Consider the following 20,653-nt stretch of genomic DNA (forward strand, 5'->3'; position numbering starts at 1 on the left):
CACTGAAACTACCGAGGCAGACTGGGGTGTGGCAGTGAAATACTGATATATAACCAATATTAAAGGCACTTAATGGAAGGAATTATATTAGTTGTTGTTTTAAAAGTACCACTCACTGCAGGACTTCAAATCTGCTTTTGAGCATTTCTGATTCAGCAGGGCTTTTTTTCCCTTTACAAAACTACAATAGACATCATATTAAAATACATCTATTTTTTACACTATATATTTCTTGGATCCATTAAATTACATTTTCTACAAAAAATAAAGACACTTTCAGAATAGTTTAGGCTTGTATATTATTTATGAAATTTTAATGTTGCAAGTCTCTCAACTGGTCAAGGATATTTTGTTACTCGACAAGCATTGTCCTTCTCCTCAGGCTCTCCATACAAAGTGGCTTCACGTGCTTTCAAAACTCAAGGACAGATGAGATGAATTGGAAAAGAGCCTTGTGTTAAGGAATGTTTAGAAGCATTGTCTCCATCTATGACATACGTAAAACTGTAATTAAAGGAATAGTTCCCACAAAAATTTAAATTCTCTCATCATTTACTCACCCTCATGCCATCCCAGATTTTAATGACTTTTTTCTTCTGCAGGACACAAAGATTTAAAAAAAGAAGTCTCAGCTCTGTTGGTCCAAACAATGCAAGTGAATGGTGACGAAAACTTTAAAGCTCCAAAAAGCACATAAAGGCAGCATGAAAGTAATTCATACGACTCCAGTGGTTTCATCCATGTTTTTTGAAACGATCCAATCGGGTTTGGGTGAGAACAGACCAAAATTAAACTTGTTTTTCACCCTATATTTTGCCATTGCAGTCTCTAGGCACGATTAGTGTAAAGTGTAATTAAGCTTGAAATCATGATTGCCAAGGAGACTGGGGATGTCAAGAATTATAGTGAAAAAGTAGGTATATTTTAGTCTGTTCTCATCCAAAACCAAAGAGGCAGGTGCAGTTGTACATATGTTAGTGTACAGTTTGGTGAGTATGAAATCATCTAGAAACACTAAATTTCAGCAAGAAGTGTAGAAACTGTACCTATGGATGTTTTTCTAATAAGAAAGCCATTGAGTTGTACTTTCAAATACCATATCATTTCACAGATAGTGACTCAGACATGTGCTCTATTCGTGGTTTACCCTGTCCAATGCCACATAGAAGCTTTTCCTGTCATCCAGGCAATGCCAGCCAATAGGTCCAATCTCGCAATCAGCACAAATTAGGTACTTCACTTTGCCAACATCTTTAGTGAAGCCCACATTCTCAAATGTGTACATGTCGTCAACCAGCCAGTGAGCTGTTAATGTGTTCTTTCCAAGGTCCCATCTGACTGTCCAATGGAGGCTTTCTTTCTCATTGAAGGCAGAAACAGCTGGTAAATGAGAATGGGCCATTTGCATGAAAGAAAAAAAAAAAAAAGAGAGCAAATATTGTATAACATCGTACACTTGTAATTTACATAACAAACAGACAAGGATTTTTTTATTTTATTTTTTTTTTCATTATCATGTGATATACGTTTTACACCAATCTCGTAAAGTTACCTCTTTTTCTGCAAACACTGCCATGCCTGGACAGAGCACTTTGGAACCACATCGTTGGCACAAAACTGCTTTCACATTTTTTCCATCCTGACACAAGAGAGGGGTCTACAGATCTTTTTGGACAGGAGGTCTGTTTACTGTCATTCATGTTAGTAAACAACTGTGTTCAAAATAAAAACAATAGATACTATTAATATATATATATATAAATGAGTTTGATTGTGAGTAGCCTGTCAATGCAAATGGCATTAATATAATTAGCTAACTGGCTAAATAAGTGACTAGTAATAAAGAATACTCGCCTCTGAGTATATGGACAACTGCTTCTGTCCAATATTAAACAATATTGTAGAAAATAAACTAGCGAACTCTGGTCGGAAACTGCTAACATTTGCGCAACTGTCAAACGAATCCGGCTGAAAGTAAAGGCCGGATTTTACGTTCCACCCAGAATCACACCGACTCCATTTTCAAACTCAGCAACACATGACATAATCGATGTATTCTTTAAAGGTGCAATATGTAATATATTTACTGTACTAAAACATAAAATTATCATAATATGTTATCAGAGATTTAGGAAACATGCTAAGTTGAAATACTAGCTTCTCCGAAAACAATGCTACAGCCAGTATATTCTACTTTGAAATGTCCTGGCCGGAATTTCTGTTTGTGTTTTGGCCTGTGTAATCCCGCCCATTGCCCATTTCCCAATGGTATTTTGACACCCCGTGTTGCCAGATTTGAAATAAATTTGCCGGCAAAAACAGCGCGCTGCAGCCATGGAAGCCAGCAATACATCTAGCTAACATTGACAGTTATATATATATATATATATATATATATATATATATATATATATATATATATATATATATATATATATATATAAATAAATAAAAAAAAATCCACATGAGCTGGTTTATAATTTCCAAACAATAAAAACATTGCAAACATATTAGCTGATCAACTTACAATGTAAGGCTCGTCGCTTGCCATTGCCAGTTTGCTCATTCCTGTTGCGTGTCCTCAACCTGCCAAACGATTTTTTACACTATAGATTTCTTGGATCCATTAAATGACATTTTTCTACAAAAAATAAAGACACTTTCAGAATAGTTTAGGCTTGTATATTATTTATCAAGTGTCCCTTCTCCCCAGGCTCTTCATACAAAGAAGTGGCTTCACATGCTTTCAAAACTCAAGGAGAGATTATTATTTATTTATTTATGTTAATATTTATTTATTAATCAAAGTCCAATTAATATTTATGATACATATATTATATATTTATAATTAAATTAATATTTTCAAACAAAATCCAGTTTCAGGGAGTAAGTTTTATGCAGTTGTCTAATAAGGATTGTACTTTTAAAAAATGTCAAGGGTTTCAAACTTTTTAAAGGAATATTCCGGGTTCAATACAAGTTAGGCACAGTCGACAGCATTTATGGCATAATGTTGATTACCTCAAAAAATATTTTACCTTATCTCTAAAAAAAAAAAAATGAAACATTTGGGTTACAGTGAGGCACTTACAATGGGGTCCATCCATAAACGTTAAAATACTCACTGTTTCGAAAATATAGCCACAAGATGTGAACAATATTCATGTAAGCATGATATTATAAAATTGCTTACTAACCTTTTCTGTGTAGAATGATATGCATTTGTACAACTATGTTGCCATGAAGATGTAACACCATGAACCCATAAATGACTTGAAAAATTATGATTTAAACAGCTTTACAGCTCAAATAACACAGGTTTTAAACAAAAAATTTAATGTATAGTGGGAAGAAAAAGTATGTGAACCCTTTGGAATTACCTGTGCTGCAATAATTATTCATAAAATGTGGTCCTAAGTTCGTATAATAGACAAGTACAATCTGTTTAAAGTGGAGGCAAACAAATGATTGCACTTGTTCTTGTCAATACCGAATATACCATTTAAACATTAACCATTCCAGTCAATGAGCTTAGATTGTTGGTATGGTCTTTAGAGGTGCCTTGCTGTATAAAACAGTACAGTCTGGGGACTGACAGAGTCTGAACTGAAGCCTGTGAACCATGCCCTGATGAAAGACAAATGTCAGAGGACCTTAGAAGAAGAATTGTAGGGATGTGAAGTTGGAAAAGGCTACAAAAAATATCTAAAGACCTGGATGTTCACCAATCCACAGTACAACAAACTGTCTACAAATGGAGGAAATACAGTATTGCTACATTCACTATAGTGGGTAACCCTGCAAAGGTCACCCCGAGAGCACAACGTGCAATGTTTAAGGATGTAAAGGAACCCAAGGGTAACCCCAAAATATATCCATCATGATGGCGCCGCGGATGGCCGCCTCGGTGTGGAGCGCTTCTATTGTTTTGTTGTTTTTGTTTGTTTGTCCTGTGTTTAGTAATCTTTTTTCAGTCAATTTTACCAGAGACAAACTGCTTAACATTCGACAGCATATACCAGTCAATATTTTCCCGGATTTTGAATATTTGGACGTTTTGTTGGACATTTTAGTCGGAGGTGTGGGTGTGTTGTTTAAACGCACTAGGAGATGCAGCCGAGGGAGACGAGCAGGCACACTGGTCAAGCTCCGTCGGTGCAGCTTTCGAACAACGCTGCATTCATCTAGCAAATCTCCGCTCTCTCCCTAACAAAACGGACGAACTACATCTCCTCACCCGCACAAACAAGGACTTTTCAAACTCTGCTGCCTTGTGCTTCACAGAAACCTGGCTGAGTGAAGCCATTCCGGACAGCGCGTTACATCTGCCGGGCTTTCAGCTGTTCAGAGCGGATCGCATCGCGGAGTTAATGGGGAAAACGAGAGGCGGTGGAACATGCTTTTACATCAATGAAAGTTAGTGTACAGATGTAACAACGTTAAAGAGGATGTGCTGTCCTAATTTGGAAGCGCTCTTTATTAACTGTAAGCCGTTCTACTCACCACGGGATTCTGGTGAGTGTGTATATCGCACCAAACGCATGTGTGAACGCAGCGCTGCAACAGCTGACTGATCAAATCACAGACATGGAACAACAATACCCGGACTCAGTTATTATTATTCTTGGGGATTTTAACAAAGCAAATCTCACATGTGAACTGCCCAAACACAAACAGCAGATCACATGCCCAACCAGAGACAGGAACTTACTGGATCATTGTTACACAACAATAAAGGATGCATATCGCTCTGTTCCTGGAGCCGCTTTGGGACTATCTGATCACTGTCTGGTTCATCTTCTTCCAACCTACAGACAGAAATTAAAATCTGCTAAGCATGTAGTAAGGACTGTTAAGTGATGGACCAACGAAGCAGAGCTGGAACTACAAGCCTGCTTTGACTGCACTGATTGGAGTGTTTTTGAGGCTGCAGACACCAATCTGGACGAGCTCACAGATACTGTTACATCATATATCAGTTTCTGTGAGGATATGTGCATTCCTATTAGGACTTATTTAACATTTAACAACGACAAACCGTGGTTTACAGCAGAGCTCAGGTAGCTTCGTCAGGCCAAAGAGGATGCTTACAGAGTTGGGGATAAAGTCTTGTACAATCAGGCCAGGAACACACTGAATAAGGGAATCAGAGTGGCTAAAAAAAGATAATCTGAGAAGCTGAAAAACAAGTTTTCAGCTAACGACCCTGCATTAGTGTGGAGTGGCATGAAACAACTTACGTATTACAGGACTCCTGCCCCCAACCCTGTGGTGGACCAACAACTGGCTGACAACCTGATTGTGTTCTACTGTAGATTTGAAAGGCCCAATCTCACACCCCACACCCACTCTGACCTTCACTTCACACAAACACCAACACCTCCTGCAACCTCCCTCCTCCCCCTTCCTGCTACTCAACCTGCACTTAAGATCTGTGAAGATGATGTGGTCCACGTCTTTCGACTACAAAGGATAAGGAAAGCACAGGGCCCAGATGGCGTTTCACCTGCATGTCTTAGATCCTGTGCTAACCAGCTGGCCCCCATCTTCACATAGACCTTCAATAGATCACTGGAGCAGTGTGAAGTCCCATGCTGCTTCAAACGTTCCACTATCATCCCCATCCCAAAGAAACAAAAAATCACAGGACTTAATGACTACAGACCTGTCACCCTGACATCTGTGGTCATGAAATCATTTGAGAGACTGGTGTTGGCCCACCTGAAGAACATCACTGGACCCTTTCTAGATCCCCTTCAATTTGCTTATCAAGCAAACAGGTCTGTGGATGATGCAGTCAACATGGGATTGCATCATATCCTGCAACATCTGGACAGACCAGGGACATATGCAAGAATCCTTTTTGTGGACTTCAGTTCGGCTTTCAACACCATCATCCCAGCTATACTCCAGAATAAATTACACCAACTCTCTGTTCCCTTGTCTATCTGTCAGTGGATTACCAGCTTTCTGACGGACAGGCAGCAGCTTGTGAGACAGGGGAAACTCACTTCCAGCACCTGTACAATCAGCACTGGTGCCACCCAGGGATGTGTGCTCTCCCCACTACACTTCTCCCTCTACACCAATGACTGCATCGCCAAGGACCCCTCTGTCAAGCTCCTGAAGTTTGCAGATGACACCACTGTCATCGGCCTCATCTGAGATAATGATGAGTCTACATACAGAAGGGAGGTTGAACAGCTGGCTGTCTGGTGCAGTCAAAACAACCTTGAGCTGAACACGCTCAAAACGGTGGAGATGACTGTGGACTTTAGGAGGAACCCCCCAACACTGACCCCCCTCACCATTCTAAACAGCACTGTGGCAGCAGAGTCATTTAGGTTCCTGGGCACTACCATCTCACAGGACCTGAAGTGGGAGACACACATTGACTCCACTGTGAAAAAGGCCCAGCAGAGGTTGTACTTCCTTCGCCAGCTGAGGAAGTTCAACCTGCCGCAGGCGCTGCTGATAGAGTTTTACTCAGCAGTCATTGAGTCTGTCCTCTGCACTTCAATAACTGTCTGGTTTGGTTCAGCTATGAAATCAGACATCAGAAGACTACAAAGGACAGTTCGGACTGCTGAGAGGATTATTGGTTGCCCCCTGACCCCCCTTCAAGAACTATACACTTCCAGAGTGAGGAAAAAGGCTGGAAAAATCACTCTGGACCCCACTCACCCTGCCCACTACCTTTTTGAACTGTTGCCTTCTGGCCGACGCTTCAGAGCACTGAGCACCAGAACCGTCAGGCACAGGAACAGTTTTTTCCCTCAGGCTATCCATCTCATGAACAGTTAAATTGCCCCATTGAGTAATAACAATGTGCAATACACAGTTTAGTCTTTCTTATATTTATCCAACACATCCAACCTACTCTGCCATTTCATTCCTCTGAAAATAAATAAATAAATAAATAAAAATAAAACATTTGCACTGTACATAACAGATTTGTGTTTACACTGTACATAACAGATTGTATTAGATTTGCACTACCCATGTGTATGTGTGTATGTATGTATGTGTGTCTGTACGTATGTGTATAATTAATTTTTAATTTTTATTATTATCTATGTCTTGCTGCTGTTTTTGTTTTGTATGGTTGTACACTGGAAGCTCCTGTCACCAAGACAAATTCCTTGTATGTGTAAGCATACTTGGCAATAAAGCTCATTCTGATTTTGAAAAGATCTGAAGAAAACTCTTGAACTTGCTAATGTCTCTGTTCATGTGTCAACTACAGGTGCATCTCAATAAATAGAATGTCGTGAAAAAGTTAATTTATTTCAGTAATTCAACTCAAATTGTGAAACTCGTGTATTAAATAAATTAAATGCACACAGACTGAAGTAGTTTAAGTCTTTGGTTCTTTTAATTGTGATGATTTTGGCTCATATTTAACAAAAACCCACCAATTCACTATCTCAAAAAATTAGAATATGGTGACATGCTAATCAGCTAATCAACTCAAAACACCTGCAAAGGTTTCCTGAGCCTTCAAAATGGTCTCTCAGTTTGGTTCACTAGGCTACACAATCATGGGGAAGACTGCTGATCTGACAGTTGTCCAGAAGACAATCACTGACACCCTTCACAAGGAGGGTAAGCCACAAACATTCATTGCCAAAGAAGCTGGCTGTTCACAGAGTGCTGTATCCAAGCATGTTAACAGAAAGTTGAGTGGAAGGAAAAAGTGTGGAAGAAAAAGATGCACAACCAACCGAGAGAACCGCAGCCTTATGATTGTCAAGCAAAATCGATTCAAGAATTTGGGTGAACTTCACAAGGAATGGACTGAGGCTGGGGTCAAGGCATCAAGAGCCACCACACACAGACATGTCAAGGAATTTGGCTACAGTTGTCGTATTCCTCTGGTTAAGCCACTCCTGAACCACAGACAACGTCAGAGGCGTCTTACCTGGGCTAAGGAGAAGAAGAACTGGACTGTTGCCCAGTGGTCCAAAGTCCTCTTTTCAGATGAGAGCAAGTTTTGTATTTCATTTGGAAACCAAGGTCCTAGAGTCTGGAGGAAGGGTGGAGAAGCTCATAGCCCAAGTTGCTTGAAGTCCAGTGTTAAGTTTCCACAGTCTGTGATGATTTGGGGTGCAATGTCATCTGCTGGTGTTGGTCCATTGTGTTTTTTGAAAAGCAAAGTCACTGCACCCGTTTACCAAGAAATTGTGGAGCACTTCATGCTTCCTTCTGCTGACCAGCTTTTTAAAGATGCTGATTTCATTTTCCAGCAGGATTTGGCACCTGCCCACACTGCCAAAAGCACCAAAAGTTGGTTAAATGACCATGGTGTTGGTGTGCTTGACTGGCCAGCAAACTCACCAGACCTGAACCCCGTAGAGAATCTATGGGGTATTGTCAAGAGGAAAATGAGCAACAAGAGACCAAAAAATGCAGATGAGCTGAAGGCCACTGTCAAAGAAACCTGGGCTTCCATACCACCTCAGCAGTGCCACAAACTGATCACCTCCATGCCACGCCGAATAATTAAAGTCCTTCCTGGACTCTCCATGCCACGGCAGTAATTAAAGCAAAAGGAGCCCCTACCAAGTATTGAGTACATATACAGTAAATGAACATACTTTCCAGAAGGCCAACAATTCAATAAAAATGTTTTTTTGATTGGTCTTATGATGTATTCTAATTTGTTGAGATAGTGAATTGGTGGGTTTTTGTTAAATGTGAGCCAAAATCATCGCAATTAAAAGAACCAAAGACTTAAACTACTTCAGTCTGTGTGCACTGAATTTATTTAATACACGAGTTTCACAATTTGAGTTGAATTACTGAAATAAATGAACTTTTCCACGACATTCTAATTTATTGAGATGCACCTGTATATGAAAAACACTGAACAAGAATGGTGTTCATGGGAGGACACCACGGAGGAAACCACTGCTCTCCAAACAAAACATTTCTTCACATCTCAAGTTTGAGAAAGTCAAGACCACCTTGATTCTCCACAAAGCTTCTGGGATAATGTTCTGTGGACAGATGGAACAAAATTGAACTTTGTGGCAGAAACACACAACATTCTATTTTTGAGGGGGAAAGGCCCTGCACATCATCACCAAAATCTAATCTCAGCCGTGAAGCATGGTGGAGGAAGCATCATGGTTTGTGGCTGCTTTGCTACATCAGGGCCTGGACAGCTTGCAGTCATTGAGGGAACAATGAATTCAAAAGTGCATCAAGGTATTTTACAGGAGAATGTCAGGGAAGTGGTCTGTCATCTAACGGTTGGGTGATTCAACAAAACAATGACCCAAAACACACAAGCAAATCAACAACAGAAATGGTTAAAGAGGAAGAAAATTCATGTTTTGGAATAGCCAAGTCAGAGTCCAGATCTTAACTCAATTGAAATGTGGCATGATCTGAATAGGGCTGTTCATGCAAGAAATCCCAGAAATATTAATAAAATGAAACAAATTTGTAGGGAGGAATGGTATAAAGTCCTTCCAAAGTTATATAAAAAGGCTTATGAACAGCTACAGGAAACATCTGGTGGAGGTTATTGCTGCAAAAGGGTTTTTAAATACAAGGGTTCACACTTATTCCATCATATGAAAACTGTGAATACGTAAAATTAAATGTCTTTCATAACTATAAGCAGATTGTGTTTGTCTATTATTAGGACTACTAGAAAATCAGACAACATTTTATGAGTAATTAATGTAGAAATGCATTTTATTTCAAAGGGTTCCCATACTTTTTCTTGCTGCTGTTAGCATATTTATAAAATAATAAACTTCACATACCTGCCTTTTAAACCCTCCATTATATGTGCCTCACTGTAACCTCTTTTTTTGCTTCTTTATTTTTAAGTTTAAATATTTTTTTGTGGTAATCAATATTACGCCACAAATGCTGTTAATTAAGCGGTACATGTATTGAACCCAAAATATTCCTTTAACATATAAAAACTAATAATAAGTCTATGTAATTTCACTTTATAAATCCCCTAAATAAATAAAGAGGCACTCAAAGTGTGGTCCATAAATATTTATTGAACATTTCACATTTCATTTAAATGTAAATGATTTACCACCTCTACATGTAACAAATGAATATATGGATTGTTTATTCTTTGTGGTAAAGCCACACAGTTAGCTTATTTAAAAAGGATAAAACACTACTTTTTACAAACAGCAGTCTGAGAAAGTTCACCAATAAAGGTCAAACATGTTATTTAGGTTTTTAACCTTTTTCATTTGAATGGATTGCTTGCAAAGAAAAATCACTAGCTATTTGCAACTTATGAAATTTACTACACTGTAGTATTGGCCCATCTATATAACCTATTTCCAGTGGCCTAAGGCACAGGAATACTTATTATAAAGGAAAGTTTATAGTTAATAGACTGTGCTGTAAGATGCATCAGTTGACCTGTTTACTTTTTCGTTTGACCTGGATGTAAAAAAAGTTGTGAATGTGTTCAAAGCAAGTAGATTTTGCCTGAAACCCTCAAACCCCTTATTTGCCCTTTGATCGTTTTCCAGTCAGTAAGAATAAAAACAATGACAGAGGGAGACATTGTTCTCTCAGTGAAATTCGGGCAATACTTTGTGCATTAAATGGTTTGATTGGGAAAAATTACATTTCGATGCATTATGTTATTACTCTTTTCTACAGCTCATTAAAAAGTGCTTTTCACTTCAAAAGAAACAAGTTAAACCCAAGAGATTGCGCTAAAATTAAAAGTTCAATGATGACAAAGGTCATGTTCCAGCCATAAGATACTTGTTTAACCACACACAAACACTTTCATCAAATAAAACATTCTTCCTGGACTCTTTGTAAAGAGAAAGGTTTTTGCTCATCCCCATCCTTACATCCATGCATTGCTCATAAGCTGTAACAGAATGAAAAAATATAAGGATTATTTTTATTAATTGAAATCCTAAATCAAACAGGGTAGGAGTGTGTGGGTCGGAGCACTCAGAGAAGAGTGTCATCAGTGCAGCCTCCCTCAAGGCCATAGCGGAACTCCTGCAGGTTGGAGACTCCGTAGAAATGAATAAAGGCTGCTGCCACCACCAGCACATGGAATATCTGGTGTGAGTGAAACTAAGAGCCAAGAGAGCAAATTAGGCAAATAAAAAGTTTGCAAATCATTGTCCTCAATATGAAATCAATCATACAAAGGCAATTTATGCATTAGCATTTTCTAGGATGAGTTTTGTGAAAGAAAAAAAGGAGGAGGAAGAAGAAGTGTTGCTCAATTCAAATCAAGTCACTATGGTACAGATCAAGTCAGGTAACACCTTAAAGGAATGGTTCACCCAAAAATTAAATTCTCTCATCATTTACTCACCCCCATGCCATCCCAGATGTATGCTTTTCTTTCCTCTGCAGAAGACAAAGATTTTTAGAAGAATATCTCAGCTCTGTTGGTCCATACAATGCAAGTGAAAATTTGAACCTCCAAAAAGCACATAAAGGCAGTATAAAAGTAATCTATACAACTCGTTGTTAAATCCATGTCCTCAGAAGTGATATGATAGATGAGTGAGAAACAGATACATTTTTAAGTCCTTTTTTACTATAAATCCCCACTTTTGACCAACCCTAATATGCGTGTTCACGAGAGGTCTTTTGTTGTTTGGCAATTCGAATTCATTGTGCATATCACCACCTATTGGGCTGTTGTGCAAATATGGTTAATTTATTCTTTTCCTTTCCCTTACCCCTCCCTTTTTTTTCTCTCCTTCCTGCCTAGTAGGTGGCGATATGCACGAAGAAAGCGAATCAGCAAAAAACTAAACAAAAGAAGAACTCAGTTGTCTTGTGAACGTGCACAGGAGGGCAGCTCAAAAGTGGAGATTTATAGTAAAGGACGAAAATATTGATCTGTTTCTCAACAACACCTAACATATCATTTCAGATGACATATTTACACTGGAGTCTTATAGATGACTTTTTTGCTGCCTTTATGTGCTTTTTGGGCCTTCAAAGTTTTGGTCACAATACATTTGCATTTTATGGACCAACAGAGCTGAGATATCTTTCTAAAAGTCTTCATCTGTGCTCTGCAGAAGAAAGTCATACACATCTGGTATGGCATGATGGTGAGTAAATGATGAGAGAATTTTTCTTTTTAAGTGAACTTTTCCATTAAAAGTACTGTTTTAAAACAGTAATTATTTTTGCAATTCCGATTTGTGAGACAGAAATGGCGCAGTAATTACAGCTAGAACTTACCCAAATATCACACTTGCCCGGGAAATAGCGCTCAGGGATCCGTGCAGCATACAGCCCAGCACCTGTGATGTACATGGCGCCCATTAAATAGAACCAGCCCATCTGTCCAACTGTAGTGGCCTTGACAAAACCCTCCTCTATGGTGAAGTGCATGGTGGGGACAATCCCACTCAGTCCGAGACCCATGAAAACGCCTTAAGAAATAGCAAAAAAAATAAATAAATAAAAATAAAATTGCTAGAATAAAATGTACTGTTAAACTTGTATTTTCCCTTCAAACTGTCATTATTTATTTGCCAATCCCATACGACCTTTGGTCATCACACAAAGTGATTGTATGCATTCAGAAGACTTGAATCGATTACTTTTACTCTGGTTTTATGGTGGGTGATTTTTCTCCTTTTTGGAGTTTGACAGCCCAGAGTTATTATTCACTTTCACTACATGGCAAAAACTGTGGGAAGACTTTTAAATCTTTAGATGTTTATCTTTTGCGCTCCACAGAAGACAAAGTCTTTTGTGTTTGGAACAACAGGAGGGTGAGTAAACAGTTCTCATTTTTGGGTGAATTATTCCTTAAAGCCTATTTTACTTAAATGTTCAGCATTTGCCATCCTTGTCCAAATACAGATAACCTCCACCTTTAGCATCAAAGACTGGACTTAAATGAGCCTGCATCAAACATGGGCAAGAATGGAAAATGTCTTTAGTCTGCACTGACACGTGATGGCAAACATGTCACTAGCACCTGCTCTGGTGGGCCTGTGGCGGGGCGCGGAGAAGCGGTCCCACTGGGCGACGACGATGGCTGCAATGCCCAGCACACAGACGATTGTGAGGTAGATGAGACGTGGCTGAGGAGAGCAGTAGAAGGAGTAGTAAAGCCAGGGCACAAAAGAGCCCATGATCAGCAGAGCAATACCAGAGTAGTCTAGTCTGAGAGAGAGAGAAAAAAAAAAAAACATAAGAAAAAGGAGAAAGATGAACTGTTTCAAGTCATTTTCAACTAGACCGTGAACTCACTTGGAGAAAGTGCGAGACACTTTCTCAGAATGGCAGTAGACGGTGTGGAAAAGCCAGGAGAAGCTGAGGCACAGCACTGCACCCAAGAAGAACATGCCAAACACCACCTTCTCCTGCAAGGGGGCCATGAAGTACATATTGGGCCTCAGCATGGTAAGTGTGCCCAGGCACAAGAATAAGATTAACCCTGTGCAAAAACAAATAAAACACAATGATGATATTCATTTTTATATAATACAACAATTAGTTACGATCCTATTATCTTATTGGACACGTTTAACAGCACTTGGATGCTTCACTATTTATGACCAATCTATGCCTTGCATAAATAGAGTTTGTAGCCAACACCAGTCCACTTTTTAATTTTTTTTTTTATTATTCCTGTGTTCCTCCTCCGGAGGATTCTACAGTTGGAACAGCTTGGTTCTACAGTAGAACAGCAGCCTCTAGAGGTGAAATAAAAACAAAAACTGACACCTTGTGGGGATTTGCTATTTCTAAATCTTTCCTCATTGATAATATTGGTCTATATTTTTATCCTCACTTCAGTGCATATCTGGTTGCTTTGATTAGATAAATCAAGTGTTTTAAATTTAAGCAGGCCAAACTTTTAATGAGAGCCACAATGAAAGATAAATAGAAGATAAACATAAAAAAAAAAAGATATGAAACTAAATACGATAACATGATGATTGATATGGAAAAAGGATATTTTGTGTTTTTAAAACGTTTTTGCACTTCTGTTTCTGCAGTTCAAAACAACAGAACTCACATTTTACACGTATGATTGAACATTACAAATTTATACATTGGGCAATTCCACCGAAATGTCAATCAAATCACGGTATAATAAAAAAAGTTTTAACCAAAGGTACAAAACCCCCTTTTAAATTCTGTATTATAGTGGTAAAATGGATAATGGTTGTTGCCATTCAGACTGCTAGAGGGCGCCGCTTGCTCACACATCTCTGACTGAAGCGCTGATGCAGCCTTTTAAGGTTTAGTAATAGCACAAGGCCATTTTGCGATTTGAATCTTAATTCAGTCAATCATGCAGCATTAATGAATATCATACAAATGTCTCAGAAGTCAAAGTCTGCTGGTTTCAAAGCAATTTGGATGGTTTCCCTAATCATGTAGCCTATAGGTAAGTGCCACTTGTCACGTCCATTTATGGCAGTTTTTCCGCAATAATGCGAGAACGAGAAAGAATAAAGATTAAATATAACACTTAGTAGGGCCAACCGTTTCTCATATTGCGGCTATTATTATTTCTATAGTTTTATAGAGTTTTTACAAAGTGTGTTATTAATTAATAAATAAACCATCGGTTTTTCATATTGGCATTTGAATGCTTATAACCGATATGCCGATGGTTTTAATTTGGTCAATAATTGGCCGATAAATATCGGCAGCCAATACATTGGTGCATCTGCAATAAAAAGCTTAATATGGTAAATACTGTATAGAGTACTGTAACAGAGCCACATCTCCATTTCAAATAAGAGGCCCGAACTAAGTTGTTATAAGGCTTGTTTATAGTTAATAGTCCCACATTTTGCACCAAATATTTTTTTTCTGGTTATTATTGGAATTTTGGTTGCACAATCAACTGCATTTGGGATTTTATTCATTTTAGTCTCTTGCTGCCTCTATGTCTGGGCCCGTCATTGTAAAGGCCTCGATATACTTCCATGGAAGTTCTTCTTCGTTCAGGGGTAAAAAGAAGTTCTAAACAGCCGAGCAATGTTATACTGTTTCCGAACATTCAGACACCCCCGACACCGATATGGGAGGCATTTAGAAGTATATTTAAATATGATGACGTTACATGTAAAACCTTAAAAATGTGTTATCAACGACTTTATGCCTCATTCTGAGTAGAATTCACATGAGGTCAGTAAAAGAAGCTGTTTTAACCACTCTATGATGATTTAAAGTAAAATATATGCAGTAGAATTTTTTTAATTTGTCTAGTTTATACTATGAATTCATGACGCTAATGCATTTACATGCAACACGTGGCCATTATATGCACCGGTTACACTCCGTTATTGTAATTTATTATGACACTGCTACCATTGCAAAGATGAGTGTATATAAGTGTTAATGTGCACCACAAAGATAAAACAATGATGATAGAGGCATAGCTTACTTTAGACAGATGTGTGAATGTTTTTTTGCTGCAGATAGCACATAAGTGAATGGGCACTTGAGAGTATGAGAGAAGATTTGATTCCTTCAGTAGACTAAAAAAAAAAAAATTCACATGAATTGGTCTTAGAAAATGTCTCAAAGCGAACGATCGTACAGATGTAGGTATATTTGCACCAGCTCGCTAATAACTCTGAACATCAATGTGTTCATGTTGAATGATTTTGACTCACTGAGCAACAAACAAAATAAGCTATCAGCCTTAAGCTAGGTGGAACTCCAGGTCATACCTACCGATGATGTGGACCAATGGCAGAAGGTGTTTAGCAGCCTAAGAATTTTTCCTAAAGGTTCACCCCAGTGAGCTGTTATGAACCACCAAAACGAATGCAAAAACACCTTCTTTTTGGCCAGATTTTGTTCTAATTGATGCCACACACGCTTGTTCTTCGATTTTGTAGAAAGTATATTGAGGCCTTTAGGAGACTAAGATTTTTTTTTACATTCTATAAATCGTTTTTAAAAACTATCTGCTGATTAATTGGTTATCGGCCTTTTCCACCACCTTTGGTATCGGTATTGGCAAATCCATTGTCGGTCAACCTCTAGTACTGAATATCAACAAAGCTGTGATAACCTGATTTGGCCGAATCATAACAAATGTGATTTAATAACATTGATATAATGCAATCATCTTCATGTCAAAATATTTACTACATTGCACTGTTCATAAAAGATATAATGTTTGTATTTCTGCATGTACAACTGATCTCCAATGCTCTCAATATGAGAGAGGTGTTTGTTCTCCAACCTTGTAATCGATCTGCTGCATACTTAATGCACTAAATAAATGCATGAGGTGTACAATTGCCTATTCTCAGCGACGGCTCAACACTGTAACCCCAACCTACCCAACAAATGAGTCCAGATATTCCCGGTCTCTGTGTGAATTCTAAAAATGCTCCCAAAGCAGGCACGGAAGGAGGGCATGGGAGGCCGATGACCATGCAGGAGGTAGTCATTGTCTTTTAGCCACTCTGGTAGGATGTGAAAGGGAATGACTCTCCAGCGACCCTCCCAGACCTGCAGAACAGAGAACAGCCATAAGATTCTGTATTATGTGCTCTTTTTGTCACATGATTTAAAGGGAAAGTTCACCCAAATAATGAAAATTCTTTTAGCATTTACTCACACTCATGTTGTACCAAACCTGTATGACTTTCTTTTTTCCCCACAGAACACAAAAGGAGATATTTATATATAACTTATTTTTATCTCCTTTTTCTCCCAATTTGGAATGCCCAATTCCCACTATTTAGTAGGTCCTCGTGGTGGCGCGGTTACTCACCTCAATCTGAGTGGCGGAGGACAAGTCTCAGTTGCCTCCGCTTCAGAGACAGTCAATCCGCGCATCTTATCACATGGCTCGTTGTGCATGACACTGCATGTGGAGGCTCATGCTACTCTCTGCGATCCACGCACAACTAACTACGCGCCCCATTGAGAGCGAGAATCACTAATTGCGACCACGAGGAGGTTACCCCATGTGACTCTACCCTCCCTAGCAACCGGGCCAATTTGGTTGGTTAGGAGACCTGGCTGGAGTCACTCAGCACACCCTTTATTCGAACTCGTGACTCCAGGGGTGGTAGTCAGCATCAATACTCGCTGAGCTACCCAGGCCCCCACAAAAGGAGATATTAAGCAGAATGTTAGCCTCGGTCACCATTCACTTTCACTGTACAGTACTGCATCTTTTTTTCATACAATGAAAGTGAATGACAACTGAGGCTAACATTCTACTTAACATCTCCTTTTGTGCTCCACTGAAGATTTAAAGTAATTTGGGGGGGAATCACCTACCAGTGGCTTACTTATTGTTGTTCCTACCCATGAAGCAGGATAGGAATTTTCTTTTTAACATAAATCCACACCTCAGTTTTAAAATGTCCCTGTTTGACCATCACACCTTGTGCACAAACTCCTCCATCTTCTCCATTGCATGGTGAGCCTGCAGTGGTAGGGTCAGAACATCTCCCACCTCTTCATCCTCATCTTCATCATCCGCAAGACCACTTGCTCCCTACGGACACAATCAGCACTCAAAATAAGTCTGGAACATTTTAAGATGGCACTGAATATGAGAAACTGGAGAGATTGTAATCTATTCCGATTAATAATTACGCTGCTTGCCTCTGACTGGATATCTGCGGCTCCAAGGGTGCCATCCTCCTCCAGCAGGGGACCCAGTTCCATCAGCTCCACGTCGGCTGGAACCTGGCATTCCTCTGTGACCCGACAGTCCGCATGACTGGCAGACCTGATCTGGCCTGACATTAGTAGACTGACCTGTGACCTGTCCCGAACCTCCTGAAGCCTTGCACTTCAGTTCACTGTGGGCCACTGTGCTTAACTTAAAGGAATAATTCAGGGATCAGTTTAACTTAAGCTCTCACGACAGCATTTGTGGCATAAAGTTGATTACCACAAAAAAAAAAAAAATTGTTGATTCGCCCCTCCTTTTATCCCCTTTTCTCCCAATATGGAATGCCCAATTCCCACTACTTAGTAGGTCCTCGTGGTGGTGCGGTTACTCACCTCAATCCGGGTGGCGGAGGACAAGTCTCAGGTGCCTCCGCTTCTGAGTCCGTCAATCCGCGCATCTTATCACGTGGCTCGTTGTGCATGACACCGCAGAGACTCCGCATGTGGAGGCTCATGCTACTCTCTGCGATCCATGCACAACTTACCACACGCCCCACTGAGAGCGAGAACCACTAAGGAGGTTACCCTATGTGACTCTACCCTCCCTAGCAACCGGTCCAATTTGGCTGCTTAGGAGACCTGGCTGGAGTCACTCAACACACCCTGGATTCAAACTCATGACTCCAGGGGTGGTAGTCAGCATCAATACTCGCTGAGCCCAATACCCAGGCCCCCTCGCCCCTCATTTTCTTAAAAAACAAACTTTGAGGCAGAAATGTGAAGCTTATACTTTTTAAAAAGCACTTACATTAATTGCTCTGTTGAAACTTGTGTACTCTATTGTTTGAGTTGTTTAAATTGCAGTTTTTACAGTTGTTTTAGGATTTACAGCATTACGTTGTCATGGCAAGTTGTTAAATGTTGGCCCCATTTGCTTCCTTTGTAAGTGACTCGGTGTAACCCAGATTATTTAATTTAAAAATTTTTTTTTTTAAGAAAACGATGGAAAAGTAGACATTCATTTTTGTGGTAATCAACATAATGCCACAAATGCTGTCGATAAAGCTGAACTTGTATTTAACCCGGAATATTCCTTTAAATCGCGGTTAAGGCACTTACAATGGAAGTGAATGAGGCCAGTGCATAAACATTAAAATACACACTATTTAGTTTACAAGACGTAAACATTGTACGTGTTAACATGATTTTAGTGTAAAAAAAAATACTAACCTTATTTGTGTAAAGTTACATCCAATATTACAATTTTGTTGTCATGACGACAACGCTGATAAACCTCGTAATCTATTAAATGCCGTAACGCTGGTGGTGAATCCCTGATTTTATCACGTTAAAATAATGTGAACATGTATACTGTTTATGTATAGCGGCTATACTTTTGAAACAATGTGTAATTTAATGTTTATAGACTGGCCCCATTCACGTTCACCGCGATTTTTTTTTTTTTTTTTATTTTTTTGCTTGTTTTAAATAGCCTAAACGAGGGATGAGTCGAAATGATTTGTTTGTGGTAATCACCATTATGTCATAAAAGCTGTTGATTGAGCAGAACTTGCATTGAACCTGGAACATGATATCTGTGAAATGCCTACGACTAACGGTAGCCTAATTAGCCTGTTGGCTAACAAGCTCATTTTGGGCTGTTTTCGGATCGTTTTAGAAGACGGACAGCCAAAGCACCGGGTACACGTCATGATATAACACTTACGACCAATACATGACGTATCTACAATTCTTTAAAGACAACTATGTTATTACAAATACAGTTACATTGATTAATTCATTAAGTAGGAACGAAAGCCAAAGCCAAATTATTACGAAGAGCCAAAGCTGTTACATTAAAGCAGGTTAGCATTGAGATACAGAAACCGCTGCGCAACGCTAAACTACTGTGTCTGTGTCTGGATGCGTTTACAACAGTAGAAACACAGTTTCGCCGTTATATTGAAATAATAATGCATTTTGTCGTACACACGTTTACCTGATGTCCAGATCTGCTGTTAAAGCAATGTGATATCTTCCGGATAGTCACCAAACACCAGTAGGATGGAGAAAGAAATAGAGCTGAAAGCTCCTGTACTGTATGTACGACAGCGAGTTTAAACTGGCTCTCTGTTGTTTTAGGAAAACAGCGCAGTGGCGCCACCTGCTGGATGAAAGCGATGCTCCCTCTTTATGAACACAAACCCAATTTTTTTAGTGGCTTTTATGAATGTTTCCAAATTTAGAGCAGTGATCTTCAGTATGTGATTTATCTTATTGTAAAAATCCAGGCAGTGACGAACTTGCAGCCGAGGACTACATACAAGATACAGCAAAGCTTTTAGATGGTGCAGTAGTTTAATTTGAACATTATCAGCGTGTTTCTGAGTGTGCATGGGGATTTAAAAAATGGTCTGGTCACATTTATCAAGCACGTGCTGGCAGGCTTTAAGAAGATAAAAACCCCACTCTATCAGCCATGTCTTTCAATATGGAGTATTTTTGGGTTAAACCAGCAGCTGGTATTAGTTCGCAATCTCCTTTAATCCCCAATCCTTATCCCGGACAGTTCATAATCAAATGCCAATGCAAATGTGAGCATCCCACAATCACAATCTATTTAAAAATCTGCACATTTTACCACTCAATTGTGCACAAAAAACCGGTAACACTTTAAAATAAGGTTGTTTCCAGTTTTAAAAGTATAGCCACAAGACGTAAACAATAAGCGTGCTAACATTATTTTAGAGATAAAATCGCTTACTAATCTTTTTTGTGTAAAGGTATATCTAATTTTTCAACTTTGTTGCAATGACGACGTAACGCAAACCCTAAAACGACGATATAAACAACTTTACAGCTCAAGCATTAATGGAAGTGCTTTACAAATGTATACATTTCACATTTCTGCCTTTAAACCCTCCAAAAAGTGGCCCCATTCACTTCCATTGTAAATGCCTCACTGAAACAGATTTTTGCTTATATATATATATATATATATATAAGAAAAGGAGGGATGACTCAAAAAAAAATAAAAAATAAATAAAATAAA

The 20,653-nt window shown here is 39.1% G+C and overlaps 1 protein-coding gene across 2 annotated transcripts; it reads right to left on the reverse strand.

The window, feature by feature from the left end:
* Window positions 1-10,005: 10,005 nt before the first annotated feature.
* LOC127428219 (adiponectin receptor protein 1-like) lies at window positions 10,006-19,765 on the reverse strand. Of its 2 annotated transcripts, none has more exons than XM_051676417.1 (8): window positions 19,601-19,765; window positions 17,590-17,809; window positions 17,366-17,479; window positions 16,308-16,479; window positions 13,243-13,429; window positions 12,968-13,155; window positions 12,220-12,413; window positions 10,006-11,085 (listed from the first exon to the last, which is right to left on the reverse strand). In XM_051676417.1, the coding sequence occupies exons 2-8, from the start codon at window positions 17,731-17,733 to the stop codon at window positions 10,957-10,959; spliced, it is 1,128 nt and encodes a 375-aa protein (XP_051532377.1). In that variant the 5' UTR covers window positions 17,734-17,809; window positions 19,601-19,765; the 3' UTR covers window positions 10,006-10,956. The 2 variants fall into 2 exon arrangements, with proteins under 2 accessions (XP_051532377.1, XP_051532378.1); XM_051676418.1 differs by having other exon boundaries at window positions 19,595-19,744.
* Between the last annotated feature and the right edge of the window lie 888 nt (window positions 19,766-20,653).

The sequence above is a fragment of the Myxocyprinus asiaticus genome, chromosome 37 (genome assembly GCF_019703515.2).
Source record: "Myxocyprinus asiaticus isolate MX2 ecotype Aquarium Trade chromosome 37, UBuf_Myxa_2, whole genome shotgun sequence".
NCBI lineage: Eukaryota > Metazoa > Chordata > Actinopteri > Cypriniformes > Catostomidae > Myxocyprinus > Myxocyprinus asiaticus.

Bases quoted from the DNA above. Each gene is read 5' to 3' on its own strand.
- LOC127428219 (XM_051676417.1), bottom strand. From the start codon at position 17,733: ATGTCAGGCCAGATCAGGTCTGCCAGTCATGCGGACTGTCGGGTCACA. The intron at 13,430-16,307 runs GTAGGTTGGGGT...GTTTTTGCACAG, and splicing joins TATCTGGACTCATTTGTTGG to GGTTAATCTTATTCTTGTGC. The intron at 11,086-12,219 runs GTAAGTTCTAGC...CTTGGCTCTTAG, and splicing joins CGGGCAAGTGTGATATTTGG to TTTCACTCACACCAGATATT.